The sequence below is a fragment of the Podarcis pityusensis genome, assembly GCF_964106645.2.
Source record: "Podarcis pityusensis genome assembly, chromosome: 8".
Lineage (NCBI taxonomy): Eukaryota > Metazoa > Chordata > Lepidosauria > Squamata > Lacertidae > Podarcis > Podarcis pityusensis.
In genome coordinates, this window is record NC_138033.1 from 10,005,383 (window position 1) to 10,027,874 (window position 22,492).

At 48.5% G+C, this 22,492-nt stretch overlaps 1 protein-coding gene and 1 long non-coding RNA gene across 3 annotated transcripts in view; one reads left to right on the forward strand and one right to left on the reverse strand.

Annotated features, from left to right (window-relative positions):
• Positions 1–10,838, forward strand: part of BCAM (basal cell adhesion molecule (Lutheran blood group)) — a 62,253-nt gene extending 51,415 nt beyond the window's left edge. The window contains exons 13-16 of one of the 2 annotated variants that reach the window (XM_081018871.1): positions 585–623; positions 3,409–3,556; positions 6,157–6,271; positions 7,023–10,838. In XM_081018871.1, the coding sequence (XP_080874997.1) occupies positions 585–623; positions 3,409–3,556; positions 6,157–6,271; positions 7,023–7,028 (308 nt within the window). In that variant the 3' untranslated portion in view covers positions 7,029–10,838. The remainder of the gene's footprint in view (positions 1–584; positions 624–3,408; positions 3,557–6,156; positions 6,272–7,022) is intronic. The other variant, XM_081018872.1, reaches the window with a different exon arrangement.
• Positions 8,236–16,457, reverse strand: LOC308484531. Its single transcript, XR_013989938.1, has 2 exons — positions 8,886–16,457; positions 8,236–8,853 (listed from the first exon to the last, which is right to left on the reverse strand). It is a non-coding gene; the product is annotated as an uncharacterized lncRNA (long non-coding RNA).
• Between the last annotated feature and the right edge of the window lie 6,035 nt (positions 16,458–22,492).

Sequence of the window (22,492 nt, forward strand, 5' to 3'; positions counted from 1 at the left end):
TCCCCATCGAACCCTGCCCCCCCGAGACTTCCCTCAGCTCCTCTCTCTGATTTCTCAACACATGTTATTCTCTGCATACTCTGCATAAAATTGTATAAATCCTTATATTATCTGTCTACTATGTTAACAATCAATACATCTGTGTATGTTTATTCAAAACCTGCCAAGGAGTCCAATTCATTTTGTTGTCTTTTTAAGTAATTTGTATAAAGTTCCCATTCTTCTTTGAAGTCACAGTTGTCCTTATCTCGCAGTTTGCATGTCAGTTTAGCCAGTTCTTCATAGTTCATCAATTTCTCTTGCCACTGTTCCTTTGTCGGGGTTTCCTCCTTCTTCCATCCTTGTGCTATCAAGACTCTAGGCCTGGTTTCCAGGCCCTTGATCATCTTGGTCGCCCTCCTCTGCACACCTTCCAGCTTGTCAATATCCTCCTTAAATTGTGGTGCCCAGAACCAGATGTGGGAATCTTCTGAATGATGAAAGGGATAAGGGGAAGTGGGGATTTGGGTGCAGGCTGAGCGACTGCAGACCGCAGCAAGAATTCGCCCTGTACCTTTGCTAACGTACCTGTCTCTCTTTCCAAGCAGTTGCGCCGACGACATCTGCCTCTCCTGTGCCAGCAGGTAAGTCCCTCTTTGCCTCCCTCCTTCTCCATTTTCTTCCCACCCTGCTGCCCCCAGACTCTGCACTGCTATTACAGTGGGTGGGCAGGGTGGGCAATGACAGCACAGCTTAGCAGGGTGGGCTTTCTGACAGTTCAGGTGGCTAACTGCTTTTTCCTTCTCATGCATGCTGCCTCAGGGAACCCTGAGCTCCGGACAGGTGGGTGTTTGAGGCTGAGAAGGCAGGGCAAGAGTCACATGCACAATTGCCATATGGAAAGGGTAGAGACAGGGCCTTTTTGGTGGCGGCTCCCTGTATGCGGAACTCCCTGCCCCAAGAAATCGGGTCGCCTTCTTCTTTATTTGCATTCAGCCAAATAAAGGAAACAGCCTTAAAAATAATAATAGTTCCCTTTGAACAAGCTTTCGAGTCTGTTGCTACTTAAAGGTATCAATTGTCTATTCTGGTCTCTGCGGTTTTCACTTTTTTGCTGCTGTTTTTAAGCTCAATAATTTATGTCTTAACAGTTGGGTCCCTTTGGCTTTTCTGCTTGCGTTGATATTCACAAGTCTCTTTGAAGGGGAAATAGTGGAATATAATCCCTTTTTTGGGGGAGTTGGGGGAGAAGCCTAATAATAATAATAGTAATAATAGGTCTTCTGGGTTTGACTTATTTCCACTTCTCCCTCCCCACGCGAGGGGAAAAACAGGCGAAATAAAAGAGGGAAGCCTTTCATGGAATCTCTTTCCACCGCGGAAAGATCGGAATAGATTAATTTCCCAGATGTTTTTGCTTGCAGGTTTCTTTTGCTTTCAAGTGGAATAAGGTCAGGGAAGGTTCATTGTGTGTAATTTCGGAGCTCAGAAATGCTATCCAAGTTTGAAGTAGTACATGATTCACTCACCACAGTTTATTTCTCCCCGAGGTTTTGGGTTTTACTGTTTTTTAAAAAATCCAAGATTTCAGTGGTGTGTGTGTGTGTAACACACCACATGAATAGCTGTGGCCTTGTGCTGTTGGTGCCCTGTGGCTGAAACTACACCGTGGAGCGAGTTTTTCCTCAGGTTTGAGTCCCTAGCTGTTGTTGGACTACAACTCCCATCATCCCTACCTAGCAGGGGTCAGGGATGATGGGAGTTGTAGTCCAACAACAGCTTAAGAACCTGAGTTTGAGAACATGGCTAGACCTATAGAAACTGCCTTTGGCTCCTCTTCCTCCCGCACTCCAGCCCAAATTCTGAGAATTGTGGTTTTGCCCCACCTCCTTCAGAATAACAGTTCCCCATGGTTCCCTGGGGAAGATCCAGAACAGATCCAAGATCCAAAATAAAGCAGCTCTCCATGCAGCATGGAGTTAAACTCTGGAACTCGCTGCCTCAGGAGCCAACCAACTTGGATGGCTTTAAGAGGCAAATTCATGGGGAGGATAAAGGCTACGATTGGCTACTAGCCGCGATGGCTACGCCCTGCCTCCACAGTAAGATTCCTTGTAGATTTGCTGCAAAATGTAGTTTTTATAGTGTTTGCTGTTTCAATGTTGTACACCGCCCTGATACATCACAAAATGGCGGTGTTGAAATAAATAAATAAGCAAGAGATCTACCAGCAGATCCTGATCAACGTTTGTTCATTCTTCATTCATTCCCTGACCAACCTTCTGACCTGCTTTAAATTGCCAGAACACAAAGTACCTGTTGGAATAGTAATAGAGGAACAATTAACTGTAACCCTCCTACAATTTTACGAGAAGTCATGGGGTCCTTCAAAATGGCCCTCCTGTTTGGCATTAGTAGTGAACAGAACTACAGATGATCACATGTGTGTCTGTGTGATTTCATCTAATGTGTACAGTGGTACCTCTGGTTAAGTACTTAATACGTTCCGGAGGTCCGTTCTTAACCTGAAACTGTTCTTAACCTGAAGCACCACTTTAGCTAATAGGGCCTCCTGTTACTGCTGCGCCGCCGGAGCACGATTTATGTTCTCATCCTGAAGCAAAGTTCTTAACCCAAGGTATTATTACTGGGTTAGCGGAGTCTGTAACCTGAAGCATATGTAACCCGAGGTACCACTGTATTTAGTTTAAATGGCATTGATATAATTGTCAGGAATGCAATTTGCTGTTCTCGTTACAAGCTGAACAACATTGTTGTTGATCTTATTAATGATAATATGTATTTCATTTATACGTAGTATAACAGTAAATACATCCTTACATAGCAGCAATAAAAAAAAATGTTATCGAACAATACTGTTACTGTGGCACGTTTAACAATAGACGTTTCTCTGGTGAACCGCTCTGTGATCTTGTGATGCAGGGCTGCATATAAATCTAATACAGTGGTACTTCGGGTTAAGTATTTAATTCGTTCTGGAGGTCCGTTCTTAACCTGAAACTGTTCTTAACCTGAAGCACCACTTTAGCTAATGGGGTCTCCTGTTGCCTCCGCGCCGCTGGAGCACGATTTCTGTTCTCATCCTGAAGCAAAATTCTTAACCCGAGGTACTATTTCTGGGTTAGCGGAGTCTGTAACCTGAAGCGTATGTAACCTGAAGCGTATGTAACCCAAGGTACCACTGTAAATAATAATAGCAACAACCACAACGCTTTAAAAGCAACAACAAAGTTTTGATCTGTAGCAACAAATAAAAATGTGGGTAGAAAAATGATACCGCTGTTCAGGCGGTCCTTCCCAATCTTTGCCAGACAGAAGCAGGCTACAGGCAAGGAGGCTGGCGAAGGATCTGGTATCTGCAGGGCCTCAAACCTCCCTTCACTTTTTCTGCTTCCTTCCCTCTAACAGTGGACGGGGAACAGAGCCAGGGCGGCAGCACCGTCGCCGTGATTGCCGTGTGCGTCTGCGTCTTGCTCCTTCTCCTCATCGTGGGCTTCTTCTACTTCATGCAGCGCCGGGGCCAGCTGCCCTGCGGCGGAGGCGAGAAGAGATCTTTGTGAGTAATAATAATCATAATCATAATAAATTACTTATACCCCGCCCAGAGCCGGGCTCAGGGCGGCTAACACCAATAAATCACAGTAAAAACATAATGGGGGGGGGGGACACAATTTAAAAGACAATTTAAAATACAGCCTCATTTTAAAAGTAGCCAATAAATCAAGACCATAAGAGGAGGGAAACATTAGGGTCAGACTGAGTCCAAACCAAAGGCCAGACGGAACAGCTCTGTCTTCCAGGCCCTGCAGAAAGATGTCAAGTCCCGCAGGGCCCTAGTCTCTTGTGACAGAGCGTTCCACCACGTCGGGGCCACTGCTGAAAAGACCCCGGCCCTAGTTGAGACCAATCTAACCACCTTGCGACCTGGGACCTCCAAAATGTTGTCATTTGTGGAGCTTAAGGTCCTCCGCGGGGCATACCACGTACCATACCAGTAAGGCCTCGTGGGCCGCTCAAACTGCATGTATCCTACAGCCCCTTCCGCCTCTGCAGGGCTCGGCACTAGTAGGGACTAGCCACAAGGCCTTCAATGTCTAGTAGCAGGGCCGGCCCATCCATGGTGACCGGCTCAGGCGGCAGGATCCACAGAGGCAATGACACGCCAAGCATTCTGGCCTCTGGTGCTCCTCATCTGCCATTGTTTGCGCCTTAGTTACACGCATGCATTGAGTGGTATCTGGCAAACCCCTCTGCTGCTCCTTGTTCTGTGTGTTGTGTGAAGTGCTCGGGAGGAGAAGGTTAAAGACCTCTGCCTTTCTTCCATCATGGCTGATCAGAGGAAGAGGAGAAGGCTTATGCTACAGCCCTTCACTCTTGCTAAGTCAAAACGGTGCCGCACTTTTTAAAAAAACCTCCCTGCCAGCTCACCTAGTTTTTAGAGGAGGAAAACAAGGGGGGGGGGGATTTTCTGAATGAAACAGTGGATGTATGATTTTTGTGGTTCATGCTGTGGCATTGATTTGACGGTGAGTTTGGGGTGACCCAATGCAAAAATCCTGAGGATCCATGTGCTTTTACCTCCCCCCTCCCAGGCAGCCTCCTTTATCTCTAGAGTCCCTTATCTCCCTCCAACCACTTGCCGATCAGCTGCTCAGTGGCTTTGTTTCAACACCCCCTTCGCTTTTGTTTGCCCTGGTGTCTTTTCCTTAGCTGGAGCAGTTTTTTGCTCCTCCTTTTCTTCTAATTTCTCTCCTCATCACTTGTTTTAGTATTCCTGTCTCCTCTCCTTGCAAGTTCACTGTCTTTACCTTCCCACTCCCAGGCAGCCTCCTTTATCTCTAGAGTCCCTTATCTTGTTCCCCGATCGCTTGCTCTTCAGCGGCTTTGTTTCAACACCCCCTTCCCTCTTTCTAAAAAAAAAAAAAAAAAAAAAAAAGCACAACCTGCTTTTTGCCCCTGGGCAATTCGGCTCTAGGGACCACACATTTGCTCCATAAGATGCACAGACATTTCCCCTTACTTTTTAGGAAGAAAAAAGTGTGTCTTATGCAGTGAAAAATATGGTAAATGTAGACAAACCAGTGGCCTCTGGTTCCGTATATGTGGGTGTTTTGTTGGCATCTGTCTGTCTTGAGAGACAACAGAGGGGTCCTTCGGGGGCAACATAAAAGCATTGCGTTAGCAGCACCTAAGTGACCTTTCCGGGGTGCAAGCCTGGGCAGTGTGCATGGAGGTCCTGGGCTGCCCCAATGACATGACCACCACCACCCCCTCGGCCTCACTGATGTGGTCCAAAGAAAAGCAGAGCAAGACACTGGGCAACAGCTGAGCTGCAGGAGTTACTGGAAGGAGGCGTACAAGACTCCATCCAACCACCCTAGGGTTTCCACTCCGGGTTCACTGCTTAGCCCTTTCTTAGCCAGTGTGGTGTAGTGGTTAAGAGCGATAGACTCGTAATCTGGGGAACTGGGTTCGCGTCTCCGCTCCTCCACATGCAGCTGCTGGGTGACCTTGGGCCAGTCACACTTCTCTGAAGTCTCTCAGCCTCACTCACCTCACAGAGTGTTTGTTGTGGGGGAGGAAGGGAAAGGAGATTGTTAGCCGCTTTGAGACTCCTTAAGGGTAGTGAAAGGCGGGATATCAAGTCCAAACTCCTCCTCCTCTTCTTCTTCTTCGTCCAAACTCCTCTTCCTCCTCCTCCTCCTTCTCCTCCTCCTCTTCTTCTTCTTCGTCCAAACTCCTCCTCCTCCTCCTCTTCCTCCTCCTCCTCCTCTTCTTCTTCTTCTGCTTCTTTTTCGTCCAAACTCCTCCTCCTCCTCCTCCTCCTGAAGATATCCTGCAAGACAGTGGAGGTTTAGGATCAGAGTTTCCCTTCCCTTAGATGGGCTACCTTCCAAGGTGGCCCTAGATAGATAGATAGATAGATAGATGATAGATAGATAGATATAGATAGATAGATCTATGTAATTTTTTTATATGTAAATCTTCGCCAGCCTTCCCTGGGCTGCAGAGCCATAAATGGATGAAGGATTGTGGAGTTGTGCCGGGTGGGGTGGGTTCGGGGAGAGGCTGGATGTAACCGTACCCTGTTGGCTTTCGTGACCACCTGTTCCCGGAATGCGGCGCTCAGATATATCTGTTTCCTCCTCTCGCCAGGACCCCCAAGGAAGGGAACCCTGACGACACTGTGGTGGAGATGAAGACGGACAAACGGAACGAGCAGACGGGGCTCTTGAGCCCTGGGGGCGGCGGTGGCGGTGGGGCAAATGAGGTGAGGAATGGAGGAGAAGGCGGAAGGCGGTAACCCTGCTCTCACTGAGCTTGGGGCAAGGGATTCTCCCTGTTTCTTGAGGGTGCCAGGAATCGTAGCTCCACAAAGGCAGTTTCCCACTCCTTTTGCAGACCTGGGGCAAAGAAGAAGCGTTTCTGGGGCCTGCTTTGAGGAACAGGGCTGCGTACATCTATTTAAAGCACATTTAAAACTTTGAGCCCCTAACACAAAGGTGGGGTGAGGGGTGGTGGATGGTGATGGGAAAGGGAATTATCTGTGGGATTGAGTGTAGGTATATTTGAACATTTTTAAGGATTGTATGAATTGTATGTTTGTATATTCGCAATATGTGTGTATTAATGCTGAATTATTTTAACAATAAAAACTTTTCACAAAAAAAAACAACAAAAAACTTTGGGCCCCGCGTTGGGCAAAAGATTCCTGCATTGCAGAGGCTTGGGGGGTCCCTTCCAACTCTGTGATTCCATGAAAACATATTCTGCCCCCCAAGAATCCTGGAAACGGTGCTTTGCTATTGGGAATTGTAACACAGCGAGGGCTAAGCTACCGTTTCCAGGATTTCCTTGGTGTGGGGATGTGCTTTCAAACGCACGGTTACAGCCCGTGTCTCTGTGGCAGGACTGCAATGGGTCCCGTAGGGAGAAGGCTGGGGGGTGGAGCTGAGGGAAAAGTCTGGGGTGCCGACTCCCTGTTTCATTCTCCCTCTCTTTCCAATCCTGTCTCCCTGCAGTGCTGAGAGCAAGCCTGGAGTGGCCTTCTTCCGGAGGATCTGCCTCTTGCCTGCTCTGTACCACACAAACCACGGGGCAAAAAGGACGCCAGGGCTGGACTGTGCGAGGGGAACCCGGTCCCTCCGGGGCCCTTCCTTCTCCGAGGGCAGGGGAGCATCCTTCCTTGCGTCTGGACTTCTTTTATTTTGTGCAAATGGGGTGAGGTGAGGGGGTTGTGCTACCGCTACTACTTCTTCCTCCTTGAAACGCCTGATTGTTATTATTGTTCTTGTAATTATTTTTGAAGAAACTGACACTTGCCTGGACCCCTCTGGCGTGAGTAGACGTGCCATCGACACACAGGCCTCTGTCTCTCCACACACCGGTTTGCCTCTTGCTGACTTGCGCACCTGAACCAAGCCCACACGTGCACTTACGTCCTGAACACGGAAACACGGCCTTGGAAGAAAATTCACACAAGTTGACTCGCCCCTTTCTTCTGGCACACGACTGTTAGCCACTTGTGGTCTGAAAGGACCCGTTTTTTGTAAACCTTCCCACCCCCACCCCGTCCTGCTTAGTCGCTTGGAGGCGATTCTCGCTCGCCGTAGGTGACCAGGCTAGCAGTGTCTGTCTTTCGCCGTTGGGCAAAGACATGTGGACACCTATATTCCTGCAAACACTTCTTTATCCTCCATGTGAAGCATGCAATGTGAGTGAACACATACAGGCACACCCTTGTTACGCCGCGCATCCACACCCCCGCACCCCTTGAGAGCGTGCTTGTTGGGAAGTCGTGCGAAGACTTGCAAAGTTGACATGCTCCCCACATGCATGTGAATGTGTTCCATCCATACATTAACATGTTCGTGTGTGTGTATGCACCCAAGGCTTTGCAAATTACGTGTGGGCATCGTAGCTGAGTATTAATTTCTACTAGACAGCCCCGAAGTCCATTCCACAATAATGGCACAAACAGCATCCTATGCATTTATCAGCACAGAAACTGTCTGATGAAGTGATATCTCTCAGGCTGCAATTCTGTATGTACTAAGCTCCATTTATCTCAATAATGCTTGCTTCTGAGTAGATCATGCTGTCACGCTTTTATCTAGGTTGACAAACACATGGCATCTTTCTTTCTTTTTTAATTTCCTTTCAAGTTGTGATTCCATCCACAGCTTCTGCCTGTTTTTGTCCCCTTCAGATTCATAGGGTTGTTCTACACACACACACACACACACACACACACACACACACACACTTATTTTCTGGCACCAAACCTCAAAATACAGGAAAGCATTGGGTTTGGCTAATCAGTTACTTGTTTTTAATTTTCTGACTGAGGTGTTTTAGTACAAAATTGAAGAGCGGAGGGGCAGTTTTTGAAAGAGGACTTCTAAGGCCTCTTGAAAACCAAATCTTTTTTTGGTGGCCTGACTGCAGAATCTACCTGGGGAGTTTGTTCCTTTGAAGTCAGCAGTAAAACTAGTTCGATACCCAGCTTTAAAAGAGTCCATCTTCAGCCAGCCAAGGTTCAGCTTTCATTTAGGAATGTGTACAATCTCACAAAGAGGTGTTTATTCTATTTAAACTGCTGGCCTGAAGTAGAAATCCCATCAGTTAAGAAAACAATTTCCCTTCTCTTAATGAGTGCAAGCAAGGATCTCTGACTCTGCCGTCCTGCTTGCTCAACCACCCTCCTGTTTTTAGTTCTGGATTCTTGGCTTGACACAGCTGATCTGCATAGATAAGAACAAGCATTGCCCTACAGAGAAAATCTCTCTGCTCCATACATTTTTTTTTTGAAATGCAGCGAATATGTCACGGACAGTAGTAGAATTTGAAAGCCTCGTTATCACTTAGTCGTAGAATTTGAAAGCCTCGTTATCACTTGCCAGAGGGAGAGCCTTTTGCCACAATTACTCTGCTGTGTGGTTTTATGGAAGCCTTATGCATGTGTGCCTACACACAGACACACAAACACACGTGTGTGCTCACCCCCATAATAAAAACAGCTGCCACCCACATACATTTCCAGTTCGTAAGTATATTTTCTAGCACATTCACAAGCCAGCTGATGGGCATATTAGAACAGCCAACCTCTGGAACCAGGCCTCTGCAGCTACCCCTTTTAAACAACCGTTTGATTTGCAGCAACAAGCAAAGGAGAGCGTTTAGGGCACCATGCCATGGAAAAAAATAGAAGAAAAGCTTTGCTTGCAGATTTCTCCTGCAGATCAATACTCCGTTGCAGCAGCCCAGGCCGGTTTGGGTGTGCTTGTTCCCCTGCCGTAGTTACACAGCTGGCAACCTTGCAGCATGCCGGTGCCAGATAAAGCATGCCAGCAAACACACCCACCCACCCAATGCGGAATAGGCGCACAGGTTCCCAATAAGTTGCGTCAGGATCTTGCTTTTTTAAAATCTCTGTTCCCGGAGGCTGGCTAATGGAGAGCGCTTCCCTCCCTCTCTGCATCTCCCTATGCAAAATGCTTCCATCCCTAAAGGCAACCTTACGTCCTGCAGGGGTTTGACGGCGGGGCCTTGCCACCAGAGATAGTGTGGCTTCTAGGCAGCTTTCGACTGCTGCCATCTTTCTCGCAGATTCAGCAGCAAATCTGTGCCTGCGTTTCCTCCTCTGTGTACACATCCACACACCACTTCTGACGAGTGAGGAACCCGTGGTTCCCTGGGATTTCGGCTCCCATCATCTCCAGCCAGGGATGATGGGCCTTGGAGGGCTACAGCCTCACCCTGCCTTAACGTTTTTCCACGCACGATGAAAAAAGCCACGGCAGCTGGAGAATGGGCAACCTGCCCCTAAACACCTGAGTCTTACCACTAGGCAGCCACTCCCATTTCGTCTCCGTCCGTGCTCTCGTTGTTCACCACCACCACCACTACAGGGTGCGTCCTGATTTTCTTCATTGAAATGCATTGGGTTGTGTGTGTTGCTGTTGTTTTTTTTTAAAAAAATGGCATTTATTATCCGTCTGTACGGGACAAGCCTTTTGGAGTTCTAGTCTTCCTACTCTTCCCTGACCCCCCCGACGGCTCGTGTCCTTTCTCTGTCTCTTGCACTGTCTTGTCGAGACACTGGCTCTGTTTTGGGTGGGTGGGTGTGGGGAGACTTGGGGCTTTTAAAAAAAATGTAGTGTATTTAATGGTGTTGCATCTTAGAGAGCAAAGTGAGGCTGCTGAGCTATGGCAGAGCCCAGGGTGGAGGTGTGGGAGAAGGCAGCAGTGAGGGCAGTATTCTGGCTACTGAGCTTTAACCATCCTTGCAAGAAACGAAGGTGGGGTTTTTCCATAACTCCCCTCCCAGTATGGCAGCTGCAAGACTCCTTGGCGACCCCTTCTTCATGCCCTTCCCCACATTTTCCTAGCGAGGGATGGTGTTGTGTCTCTCTTAAACACAGCCCACTAGCCCAGACTGCCCCCTCGTTACACCCCTCCTTGTTTCATGACCACTTTTTACTTGTGCCTGCTGCTGTTTTTAGGTTTTGCCACCTTTTAAACAAACAAAAAAACGAAACAGATACCTGACTCTACCTTCCACAGCTGTTTGATCTGCAAGCTGCTAGCAGGTAAGACTGCTATGAAAAGTTTCACCTGCCATTCTCCACCCCATCCACCCACAGACTTAAGTTTACTGCAAAAACCACGCAGGAGTAGGTCAGTTGGCAAATGCAGCCACCTGCCACCCCTCTCTCAGCTCCTGCCATAGCTCCAGCTTCTCACTCCCCATCCCTTCGGATGTCTCTGTTACCTGCTGCCCCCCCCCCCAACTAGGTTACACTGTACATTAGCAAATAAAAAATATTGTAACCTCAGTTTGGCTCCGGCGTTCGTTTCTTCTCCCTGCAGACCTTGTGCCCCTTCCTCTAAAGTCCCCCTTTTAAACTGGATTAAAAAAAAAATGCAACCTCTTTCATCTGAGACGTACCATTTGGAGTCGCCCTTAGTTGTGGATGGAGCAAAAAATTCTGTTGGCATTGGCTTTGGAGATGTTAAGGCTTCCTTCCTCCTGGGAAGGAAACTTCAGCTGGGAGTGGGAGCGAGTTTATGTTTTGTTTTGTTCTTCTTCCTGCAAGGTGCTCGTGGTCGGGTTTGACCTTCTGCCTTGCGTGGCCTGCTTATTTTTGGCCCTGGATTCCCACGATGCACTGCTGTTGTGGAAAACGCCGAAAGCGCAGGCTTGAGATCTCTTGAGCAGTGGAATGTGGGACGCTTGATATTTGTTAAGAGATCCTCCTTTAGTAGGGCAGATCCCTACTTTTAAAGCACATGACTCTTCCCCCCCCCCCAATATCAAAGAATCCCAGGAACTGTGGTTTGTTAAGAGTGCTGGGAACTGTAGTTCTGGGAGGGGGAAACTACAATTCCTGGGATTCTTTGGGGAAAGTTGTGTGCTTCAAATGTGCATTGGGTGTGTCTCTTCTATTTCTCTCTATCTTTGGCAATCCCTCGTAGCCGATTAAGATTGTCTCCCATAAACACGGTTTTAACAGTGAGTCCGTAAGTGACTGTGGAGGCCAATTCTGGATCCACACGTCCTTCCACAGTGGGGACATTGGTTTCCGGGCGGGAGTTGATCACGGTGTGGATTTGCCAAGCGTGCCTTCCTCTTAGCACGTTTCTCCCTTTCGTCCTGAGTTTGAGCGTCTTCAAAGCCCACAACACCTTTGGTCAAGGCTGTTCTCCAATTAGAGCGCTCGCAGGCCAGTGTTTCCCAGTTGTCGGTGTTTATACTACATTTTTTTTAGATTTGCCTTGAGAGAGTCTTTGAACTTCTTTTGTTGACCACCAGCATTATGCTTTCCATTTTTAAGTTCAGAATAGACTACAGTGGTACCTCAGGTTAAGTACTTAATTCATTCCAGAGGTCCGTTCTTAACCTGAAACTGTTCTTAACCTGAAGCACCACTTTAGCTAATTGGGCCTCCTGCTGCCGCCACACCACCGGAGCACGATTTCTGTTCTTATCCTGAAGCAAAGTTCTTAACCTGAGGTAATAGTCACATAGGATGTCACATAGAGGAGGGAGAAAGGTTGTTTTCTGCTGCTCCAGAGAAGCGGACACAGAGCAATGGATCCAAACTACAAGAAAGAAGATTCCACCTAAACATTAGGAAGAACTTCCTGACAGTAAGAGCTGTTCGACAGTGGAATTTGCTGCCAAGGAGTGTGGTGGAGTCTCCTTCTTTGGAGGTCTTTAAGCAGAGGCTTGACAACCATATGTCAGGAGTGCTCTGATGGTGTTTCCTGCTTGGCAGGGGGTTGGACTCGATGGCCCTTGTGGTCTCTTCCAACTCTATGATTCTATGATTCTAATATATCTGGGTTAGCGGTGTCTGTAACCTGAAGCGTATGTAACCCGAGGTACCACTGTAGTTGCTTTGGAAGACGATAATCAGGCATCTGCACAACATGACCAGTCCAACGAAGTTGAAGTTGAAGAATCATTGCTTCAACACTGGTATCTTTGCTTCTTCCAGGACACTGACATTTGTTGCCTGTCTTCCCAAGTGATATGTAAAATTTTTTGGGAGACACAATTGATGGAATCTTTTGAGGAGTTGGAGATGGCGTTTATAAGTGGTCAATGTTTGACAAGCATACAGTCAGGTTGTTAGTACAGTAGCTTTGTGAACAAGCATTTTGTTTTCCCTCCAAATGTCCCGGTCCTCAAACACTCTTCACTTCAATCAGGAAAAAGCTGCACTTGCAGAGCTCAGGCGAAAAGCAAAGTCATTGCTTTGACTTCAATAGCACCTCATCCCACAAGATGAAGCTTTACAGGTGAATCTTTACCTAGCATGGCACTAAGTCATGGGGCAGGTGTTGCCAAGAAAGGTTGCTCAATTAGACAAGGACCCAACTTGGTTGAGTGCTGCTTGCAATAATCTCAGTAACAGACAGACGCTAAGTGGTCCATTGGAAATTCAGCACCAGCCAGAAATTCTCAGCTGGAAGCATCTGTCTTAAATATTCGAATGGGAGGAGTACAAGTGTAAAAAGGTTCATAGAACCATAGAATTCTACAGTTGGAAATTACCACAAGGCTCGTCTAATCCAACTCCCTGCAATACAGGAATCTTTTGCCTAGCTTGGAGCTTGAACCCACGACCCTCAATTAAGAATCTTGTGCTCTGCCGACTGAGCTATCCCAGGCAATTATAAGATCATTGTATAATCTTAGACGGAGGCATGGCTGTGAATATCGGGAAGGAATCCTGCCCTTCTGAGTTTACCGTTACACTACCGGCAAAGAAGGAAGGTCGCTATAGGCAGAGATTGGTGAAACTTGCTTTGGGGGTGAGCAGCAGAAACACATACATAAATATGTAAACCACATGTCTGAAACCCCACAGAAAAAAAGTCCTGAACAAATTGACCTCAAATATTTCTCTGCAAGGTCAAAGTGGGAAACCTCCCCATTGTCTCTTTCCTCACAAATCCTGTCTTAAGGGCACATTTAAGATATGACTAGGGTGTGAGCTTGTGACCTGGCTCAGGAACGAAGTATTTATCATTACAAAAGACTGGCCAGGCTCCCCAGGCAATCCAATCAAGTGACCATTAAACAGGTAACCTGCCAGACAGGAAATAAACAACGCACTCAGATTTCTGTTGTAGACCGCCTTTTCTGTGATGTATGTATGATGCTTCTGGGGGTGGTCTTGGACTCGAGGGTGGGCAATTTTAAATGTCTATATAAAAGCAGGCACGCTTTTGTTAGGGGTTCCTCCTCCTTTCTCCTGTCTGTGAGGGGGCACCCTGTTGCAGTAGTTGAATAAAGATCGAGCTTACTAGCTGCTTTGCTTCTCAATATTCTCTGGTTGGCCTCTGTTATTTTTTCCTACCGATAGAGAACCTACAAAGGACTCTACAAGGGCTCTTATCTACCCCATAAGGGAATAAGGGCAGATTTTGTTTATTACAGAAGGAAGCAGCAATGAAAGGAGGGTTAGATTTCTTCCAGCAGAAAGAAAACTGGGAAGAGAGGAGCTCCACACCTCCCGGAGCTCCAGAGGTCCCTTTCTGCTAGTGGTTTGCCTTGGTGCAAGCTAAGGACAGGGCCAGGCTGGGCAAAGTGCAGGATTGAGAGCCCAGGAACCCACAGAAACAGAAGGAGGAAACTTTTTTTTCCTTTCCAGAGGCCTTTGGCAGCTCCTGTTGCTGCTGCCGGTCTGAACAGCTGCCAAGGTTCCTTCTCAGGAAGCAGGGATTTGCCTGCGGAGACCTGAACAAAGGAGAAAACGTAAGCCGGGACTGGGAGGGGAAGCGTAGGGGACGCATTGGCTTGAAATGCCCAGCCATGTTCTGTAGGCGCCTGGTAGACAGTGACATTTGGGGGCTGCAAGAGCCTGCCCCATTCTTGCCTTGCCTTGCATTTATATCTCACCTCCGTCTCCAAGGAAATCTCCCCCTCCTCATTTAATCCCCTGTGAGGTAGGTTAGGCTGACTGGCACAAGATCGCCATTTGAGCTTCATGGCTGAGTGGGAATTTGAATCCTGGTCTCTTTTAAGAGTCCGACACTAGTCTAAACGCTGTATCTCACTGCTACTCTTAATGCAAGGGAAAGCCCCAGTTACAGGAGGCTGCCGGTTTGAGTCGACGTCTGTCAGGGGGAGACATGCCTGCTGTTAAATTCTGGCAATGGTCCCTGCTCAAAATCTTCCCCAGCCGTTTCCCCATCCATTGGGGGAGTGAGGGAGATAAAGAAAAGGCAACCAGAGGAGGTTATGAACGGAAGACCCTGGAGGGGACAGGGTTAAGCAGCCTGGACTCTCAGTGTGCTGTAGGACAGGCATGGCCAAACTTGGTCCTCCAGCTGTTTGGGGACTACAACTCCCATCATCCCTAGCTAACAGGACCAGTGGTCAGGGATGATGGGAATCGTAGTTCCAAAACAGCTGGAGGACCAAGATTGGTCATGCCTGCTGTAGGAGATGGAATGGGTGAGGGAACTACAGGCCACTTGAGATTGTTGGACTCCAGTTCCCATCATCTCTTGCTATTGGCAGTGCTCTCTGAGCCTGATGGGAGCTGGAGTCAGTCAAGCACACAGATGGCCAGAAATCTTCACAGCAGAAGTAGGGGACCATTTTTTCAACCTGAGCAACCTTTAAGAGGCTGGAGGAGGGGGAAAAATGTTTGGGGCAATGGATGCCTTTCTACAGTCGGTGACTTTCCAACCATGCAAAAGGCAGATTTTGAGACAGCCCCTCTCTGTCCTCCATTAGGCATTGCCGCAGTTCCCGGGCACATTCTAGCCAGTCGAAAGCATTTCAGGAGAGGCCAGAGCAGCGCCACTGAGGGCTGCTCTACTCTGAGGAAGTGCCATGGCCTGAGGGCCACATAGGGAGTCCTAGAGGGCCCTGGGGCATGCCCTTCCCCACCCCTGCTTTGCAAGGAGTTCCCACCCCAGCGCTTTGGTTCTTGCCATATCAAAGGAGGACCAGAGCAGTCAAAACATGATTGCCCATCACAGATTAGAAATGGCCCATCTCTCCTGCTTTGGGGCACCACAGTCGACTGCCTGTTAGGACTTCAAAGGGAGGTTGTGACCTTCATGCATGTGTGAACATGTTCGGAGGTCCCACCTAGCCTTCCTGTGGTTAGAACAGGGGTGGGATAAAACGTGGATTCCAGAGCTGGATCTGTCTATGCCGAGGCCAGCCACCACGACTTTACACGCCTTCCCAAAAGTGCATTGGACTCTCCCATCTTTTGCACCTCTTCCGCAGGGACTCTCTGAGTCTCTGGAAGACTCATAAGCTGCTAATTAGAGCAGTTCCTTCCTGCCTTCTTGGTCAGACATCCTTCCTTACTTCCTTGACTCCCCACACGCCCTTTTTGCTTTTAACTCATTAGCTCTTCTCCCTGTTTTTTTCCAAGGAATGTCCAGGGGCACTCGCCTGCCCCAACTCAGCCTGTTCTGCTCAGGGACGCCAAATTTCTTCCTGGTCTTGGCTCCTGTGCTCTTAAAACCAACCAACTTTTTCTCTAAACTCTGGGTAAGAGGAGACTACAAACCGGGAGTGCATCTGGTAAGATGGTGAGATGGAAACATTGGTGCCAACTCCCCGGGGTTCTGGGTGGCCCAGCACCCACAAAATTCCCCATGAAGGGGCCAGGCACCCACAAATTTCAGGGCCATGCGGGCTTGCATGGAACCCACGACCCCAGGCAATCATGGCCGCGGGGCCAAGTTGGCACCCCTGACTGGAAAGGACCCCCCTCCCTGGCTAGCCGCTGTCTGAGCCAAACCACCACCACCAGGGAGTTTCTGAGAATGAAAAGACTTGACATTGGAGATCATTGGCCAGTATCTTTGCAACTCTGTGTTTCTGGGCCTGTGAAGAGAGACAGCAATCACAGTGCCCTTGGTTCCTTACCCTTGCTGTAAATCTGGGGAATTATCGTGTGGGTTGTTGTTTGATTTATTTTTGCAAAATTAATAAAAAATGCATGCATCAACAAGTTTGCACCTCTGCAATCAGCTTTCTAGGTGGTCTTGCTTAGGGCAATTGCTGTCAATCAGGCCCCTCCTTGCCCTATGGGGATAATAGCAGTGGCACAACCTACAGGCCCTGTTTTGCAATAATTTAGGAGAATACGCACAGGCTGAGGATTAATCCCTCAGAAGGGAAAAAGCGTTGCTGGGGGGTTGCAAGGAGACAGTGGTTCTGAGTACTTTTCTCCAGCTCAGCTGAGGAAGAGGGTTTCTAATAGTAATATATGCCTTGTCAGCATATAACACCTGTGCTCAGAGATCTACCTTGGTTACAATCTGCTACCCGGCCAGGTTTTAGGTGCTACTATTAGTATCTATGGTGCTGGAGGAGACTCTTGAGAGTCCCATGGACTGCAAGAAGATCAAATCTCTCCATCCTTAAGGAAATCAGCCCTGAGTGCTCACTGGAAGGACAGATTGTGAAGCTGAGGCTCCAATACTTTGGCCACCTCATGAGAAGAGAAGACTCCCTGGAAAAGACCCTGATGCTGGGAAAGATTGAGGGCACAAGGCGAAGGGGACGACAGAGGATGAGATGGTTGGACAGTGTTCTCGAAGCTACCAGCATGAGTTTGACCAAACTGCGGGAGGCAGTGGAAGACAGGAGTGCCTGGCGTGCTCTGGTCCATGGGGTCATGAAGAGTTGGACATGACTAAACGACTAAACAACAACATTAGTATCTAAAGCCCTTGGGACCAGTTTACCTATGAGATCACCTCACCCCACCTCCGGCCACTTGGCTGGACCTGCTGAATTCCTGCCTGCTGTGTATCTGTTAAAGACACGGGGGAGAGGGAGTTGGGAGTCCCCTTTCTGACCTGGAATCCTTTCTGGCTCGAAAACCCTTAAGAGGTGAGGGTTGTATGTGACTACTCGGAATAGCACTCTGTACACGCTCAAATGAACTGATGCTCTAGTGCTGAATGATTGAAACTGAGAAGAGCAAGCTGGGAGGCTAGGTCTCGAGGGCGTTCCTTGATTTCGTTTAAGCCTCCTGCTCACAAAAATCCGGGGGGAAGAGAGACAAGGCTTAAACATGAAGCTTTCTTTGTGTTTTACATGTACCTAAAAATCCTCTGGGGAGCCAGAAGCTAGTAAATAATGTAGGGAAGTTTATGATCTCAGTTTTACAGTGTTCAATAATGCAGTGTGTGTAATCTGCAATTTGAGACCCTGAAAGCATTGTGCAAAAAATTTGTGTGTGTGTGTGTGTGCCAGAAAACGAGCAAGCGTCTGTGTGACACAGAAATCTTTCGTAGGGCAAAAGACAGCCACACCTCATAATTTATGGTTGGTAGCATTGCACACACAGTTCAACAGGTTCGGAATTCAACAGCATGGAGTGGGCAAGGAAAGCTCGACTTGTTGGATTTCTGCCTGCCATGGGGAAGAAAAAATGAGAGAATGGAAGAAGGGTGGTGGATGGAAACTCTGTCACTTCCTGAACTCTATAGGTGGTCCCTGACTGGATGTGTTACAGCTTCCTATCTGGCTCTGTCCTGTACCGATATCGTTCAGCTAGCTAAGTCAGAGAGACACAATCGTGGCTGGCAACTTACTTTGGAAATAATGGTTGAACAGGTATGTGTGTGGGAGACCGTGGTAGAAGGACACATGCTTAGCATGCAGAAGGACTCAGCCCTCATCATCAACACCAGCCTAAAGGTTTCTGAGATCAGTGGGGTCAGATATGGGGTCTTTGGCCAAGATCCCATAGAATCATAGAATTCAAAGTGTTGGTGCTGACCTTTAAAGCCCTAAACGGCCTCAAAGGCCCAGTATACCTGAAGGAGCGTCTCCACCCCCATCGTTCTGCCTGGACACTGAGGTCCAGTGCTGAGGGCCTTCTGATGGTTCCCTCACCGCAAGAAGCCAAGTTACAGGGAATCAGGCAGAGGGCCTTCTCGGTAGTGGCACCCGCCCTGTGGAACGCCCTCCCACCAGTTGTCAAAGAGAAAAACTACCAGACATTTAGAAGATATCTGAAGGCAGCCCTGTTTAGGGAAGCTTTTAATGTTTGATGTATTACGGTATTTTAATATTTTGTTGGAAGCCACCCAGAGTGGCTGGGGAAGCCCAGCCAGATGGGCGGGGTATAAATAATAATTTATTATTATTATTATAGAATTGGAAGGTCCCCGGGGGCAGTGGCGTAGCGTGGGGGGTGCAGGGGCGGCCAGCCGCACCGGGCGCAACATCTGGGGGGCGCGCTCGCACTCACAGCTCTCTGCCCCTACTAAAATCCACGGGTTAGGGGGCGCAAATTACTTGCCTTGCCCCGGGTGCTGACAACCCACGCTACGCCACTGCCCAGGGGTCATCTAGTCCAACCCTCTGCGAAGCAGGAATCTCAACTCAAGCATCCATGCCAGATGGCCACGCAACCTCTGCTTAAAACCCCGCAAGGAAGGCGAGTCCACCGCCATTCCATGGCCGAACAGCTCTTACTGTCAGAAAGTTCTTCCTGATGTTTCATCAAAATCTCCTTCCTTGAGATTTCTCGAGTCCTGCCCTTCGGAGCAGTAGAAAACAAACTTTCCCCATCTTCCACGTGACAGCTCTTTGGATATTTGAAGATGGCAATCACGTCACCTCTCAGGGGATTTGGGGAGGGCTGGGCGTGTCCCACGCGATCTTTGCTGATCCCTTCTTAACCAAAACGCCGCGCCCAAGAACAAGCCAAGTTGGCATAGATGGCAGAAAGCAAAGGGTGATCACACCCAAAACCCGGTGTATGTTTGTGTCTCTCGCCATCGTCCTCGCCCTGCCAAATCAGCCAGGCAGCTGAGCACCCAAGTTGCCATGTGGGTGCTTTCTAAAATAAATCGTGGGGATGCAACGACTGAAGAGCCATTGGGGACGAAACGAGGCTAGGAACTGCATGCTCCCAAAGGAGTTATTTTTATTGAACTGTTTGCCAAATCAAGACAGAAAACAACAAGGTTGCCATGGTACAACGACACAGTCCTTTCTGTGGAGCAAAGTTTCCTACAGATGTCCTCAAGCTGTGGCCAGTCCTTTAAATATAACTCTTCCCCATTGATATCTGACTTGATGGAGGTTTGCACAAATCTTCATCGAGGTATGAGATAAAGGACCACCGTATTATGTCAAGTTTATCTCTCTCTCCTGTCTGCAATGCCTCTCGCTCGCTTGGGTGTGATACAGCAATTGCGCTGATAACACCACATCCCTGTGTTCAGGCTAGCCAGGGTGTCAAACTGTCTGGCCTTTGGTGACCCCTGCCACCCCCCCAGTGACAAGCTGTTTCTAGTCTAGCTGCTGTCAGCAGCAAGGTGGCCAGTTCTCCAGGAATTATTTGAAAGTCATCACAACTTGGAATCATTAATAAAGCTTAAAGGTAAAAGGTAAAGGGACCCCTGACCGTTAGGTCCAGTCATGGATGACTCTGGGGTTGCAGCGCTCATCTCGCTTTATTGGCTGAGGGAGCCGGCGTACAGCTTCCGAGTCATGTGGCCAGCATGACTAAGCCGCTTCTAGCGAACCAGAGCAGTGCACAGAAACGCCGTTTACCTTCCCGCCAGAGCAGTACCTATTTATCTACTTGCACTGCGTGCTTTTGAACTGCTAGGTTGGCAGGAGCAGGGACTGAGCAATGGGAGCTCACCCTGTCATGGGGATTCGAACCGCCAACCTTCTGATCGGCAAGTCCTAGGCTCTGTGGTTTAACCCACAGCGCCACCCGTGTCCCTAATAAAGCTTACCCTGCCTCAAAGCCTCGATGGGCCATTTGGCTGCATAAACACCAGGCATTTAAAGCACACTCAAAGACACTCTTGCCAGAACCCTGGGAACTATAGTTTGCTAAGGGTGCTGGGAATTGTAGCTATCTGAGGGCTAAACTGCAGCTCGCAGCAATCTTTTTTGGGGGGTGGGGGTAGAATGTGCTCTAAGTATGTTGCATACCAGTTTCTTCGAAAAGCCCCAGCTCTGAGAGTGATGTGAATTTTCTGCCTGTGTCCTTTGACCTTGAAAGGTCTTTTATCCTCAGATTGAGGCGCCTGAGGAAAATGCCTGTGTTTAATGGGGCCCAGTCTCAGCTCCCTTCGCTTCCTAAAGAGGTGTTATCCATCATCGTGCCGCAGTGCTGTGCATCTTCTCGACATGCCCTGCACACTTGGCGCACACATATGCCAACTCTGGCCCCTGGGGGCTTGTGACGATGTGCTAAATATGACATCCTTTGCTGAGATGCGGAACAGAGAAAGATCACAGCGCGCCTGGCAATTTCTGAACCAGTCCATAAAAGGAAGCAAGGGAGTTTCTGCTGAGGCCTGTTTGCGGTAACTCTTTAACAGGGGACCAGCACTCTGCACATGCTTTGGTGCACTTGAGATCATCAGCATTCCTGCTGCCAGCTTTTGGGGTTCTGTTCCTGGTTCCTGGGTTTAGAGGTGGACTCCCGGGTGGGTTGCTGCCCTCTGTTAAAGGCACAGGAGACCCAGCAGGGAAAAACATGGCCCCACTGCCGTCTCCCCACAAACAATTAGGTATGCCATGCTCTTTATGGACTGAACTGCATTGACTTTAATACTTCTTCTTTGGCGATCACTCGTAGCCTAGTAAGATTGTCTTCCATAAACACGGTTTTAACAATGAGTCCGTCAGTGACTGTGGAGGCCAATTCTGGATCCACACGTCCTTCCACAGTGGGGACATAGGTTTCCGGGCAGGTGTTGATTACGGTGTGGATTTGCCAAGCATGCCTTCCTCTTAGCATGTTTCTCATTTTTGTCCTGAGTTTGAGCATCTTCAAAACCTATGACACTTTTAGTAAAGGCTGTTCTCCAATTGGAGCACTCGCAGGCCAGTGTTTATATGACATTTTTAAAGATTTGTCTTGAGAAAGTCTTTGAACCTCTTTTGTTGACCACCAGCATCACGCTTTCCATTTTTAAGTTCTGAATAGAGTAGTTGCTTTGGAAGATGATAATCAGGCATCTGCAGAACATAACCAGTCCAACCAAATTGATGTTGAAGAATCATCGCTGGTGATCTTTGCTTCTTCCAGGAGACTGGCATTAGTTCGCCTGTTTTCCAAAGTGATATGTAAAATTTTTTGGTGATACCGTTGATGGAATCTTTTGAGGAGTTGGAGAGGGCGTTTATAAGTGGTCCGTGTTTGACAAGCATACAGTCAGTTGTTAGTACAATAGCTTTGTAAACAAGCGTTTTGGTTTCTGTGCAAATGTCCCGATCCTCAAACACTTCAGTCAGGAAAAAGCTGCACTTGCAGAGCTCAGGCGAAAAGCAAAGTCACTGCTTTGACTTCAATAGCACCTCATCCCACAAGATGAAGCTTTACAGGTGAATCTTTACCTAAAGGTAAAGGTGAAGGTACCCCTGACCGTTAGGGTCCAGTCGCAGACGACTCTGGGGTTGCGGCGCTCATCTCGCTCTATAGGCCGAGGGAGCCGGCGTTTGTCCGCAGACAGCTTCCAGGTCACGTGGCCAGCATGACTAAGCCACTTCTGGCGAACCAGAGCAGCGCACAGAAACGCCGTTTACCTTCCTGCCAGAGTGGTACCTATTTATCTACTTGCACTTTGATGTACTTTCAAACTGCTAGGTGGGCAGGAGCAGGGACCGAACAACGGGAGCTCACCCCATTGCTGGGATTCGAACCGCCAACCTTCTGATCAGCAAGCCCTAGGCTCAATGGTTTAGACCACAGTGCCACCCGCGTCTTTACCTAGCATGGCACTAAGTCTCATGGGGCAGGTGTTGCCAAGAAAGGTTGGCAACCTAGGTAGTTCTATGGATGCCAACCTCCTCTCCACGCAAGGAGATTGGAGGGATTCAGGGTTCGGTGGCCAATCACCTGTTTTGTATGCAGAAGATCCTGGGTTCAAATCCTTAACACCTCCAGATTGGGCTGGGAAAAGACCCCTCTCTGAGACTGCCTCCGCTTTGAGAAGTTGTGCACGGGATGCTGGCAAC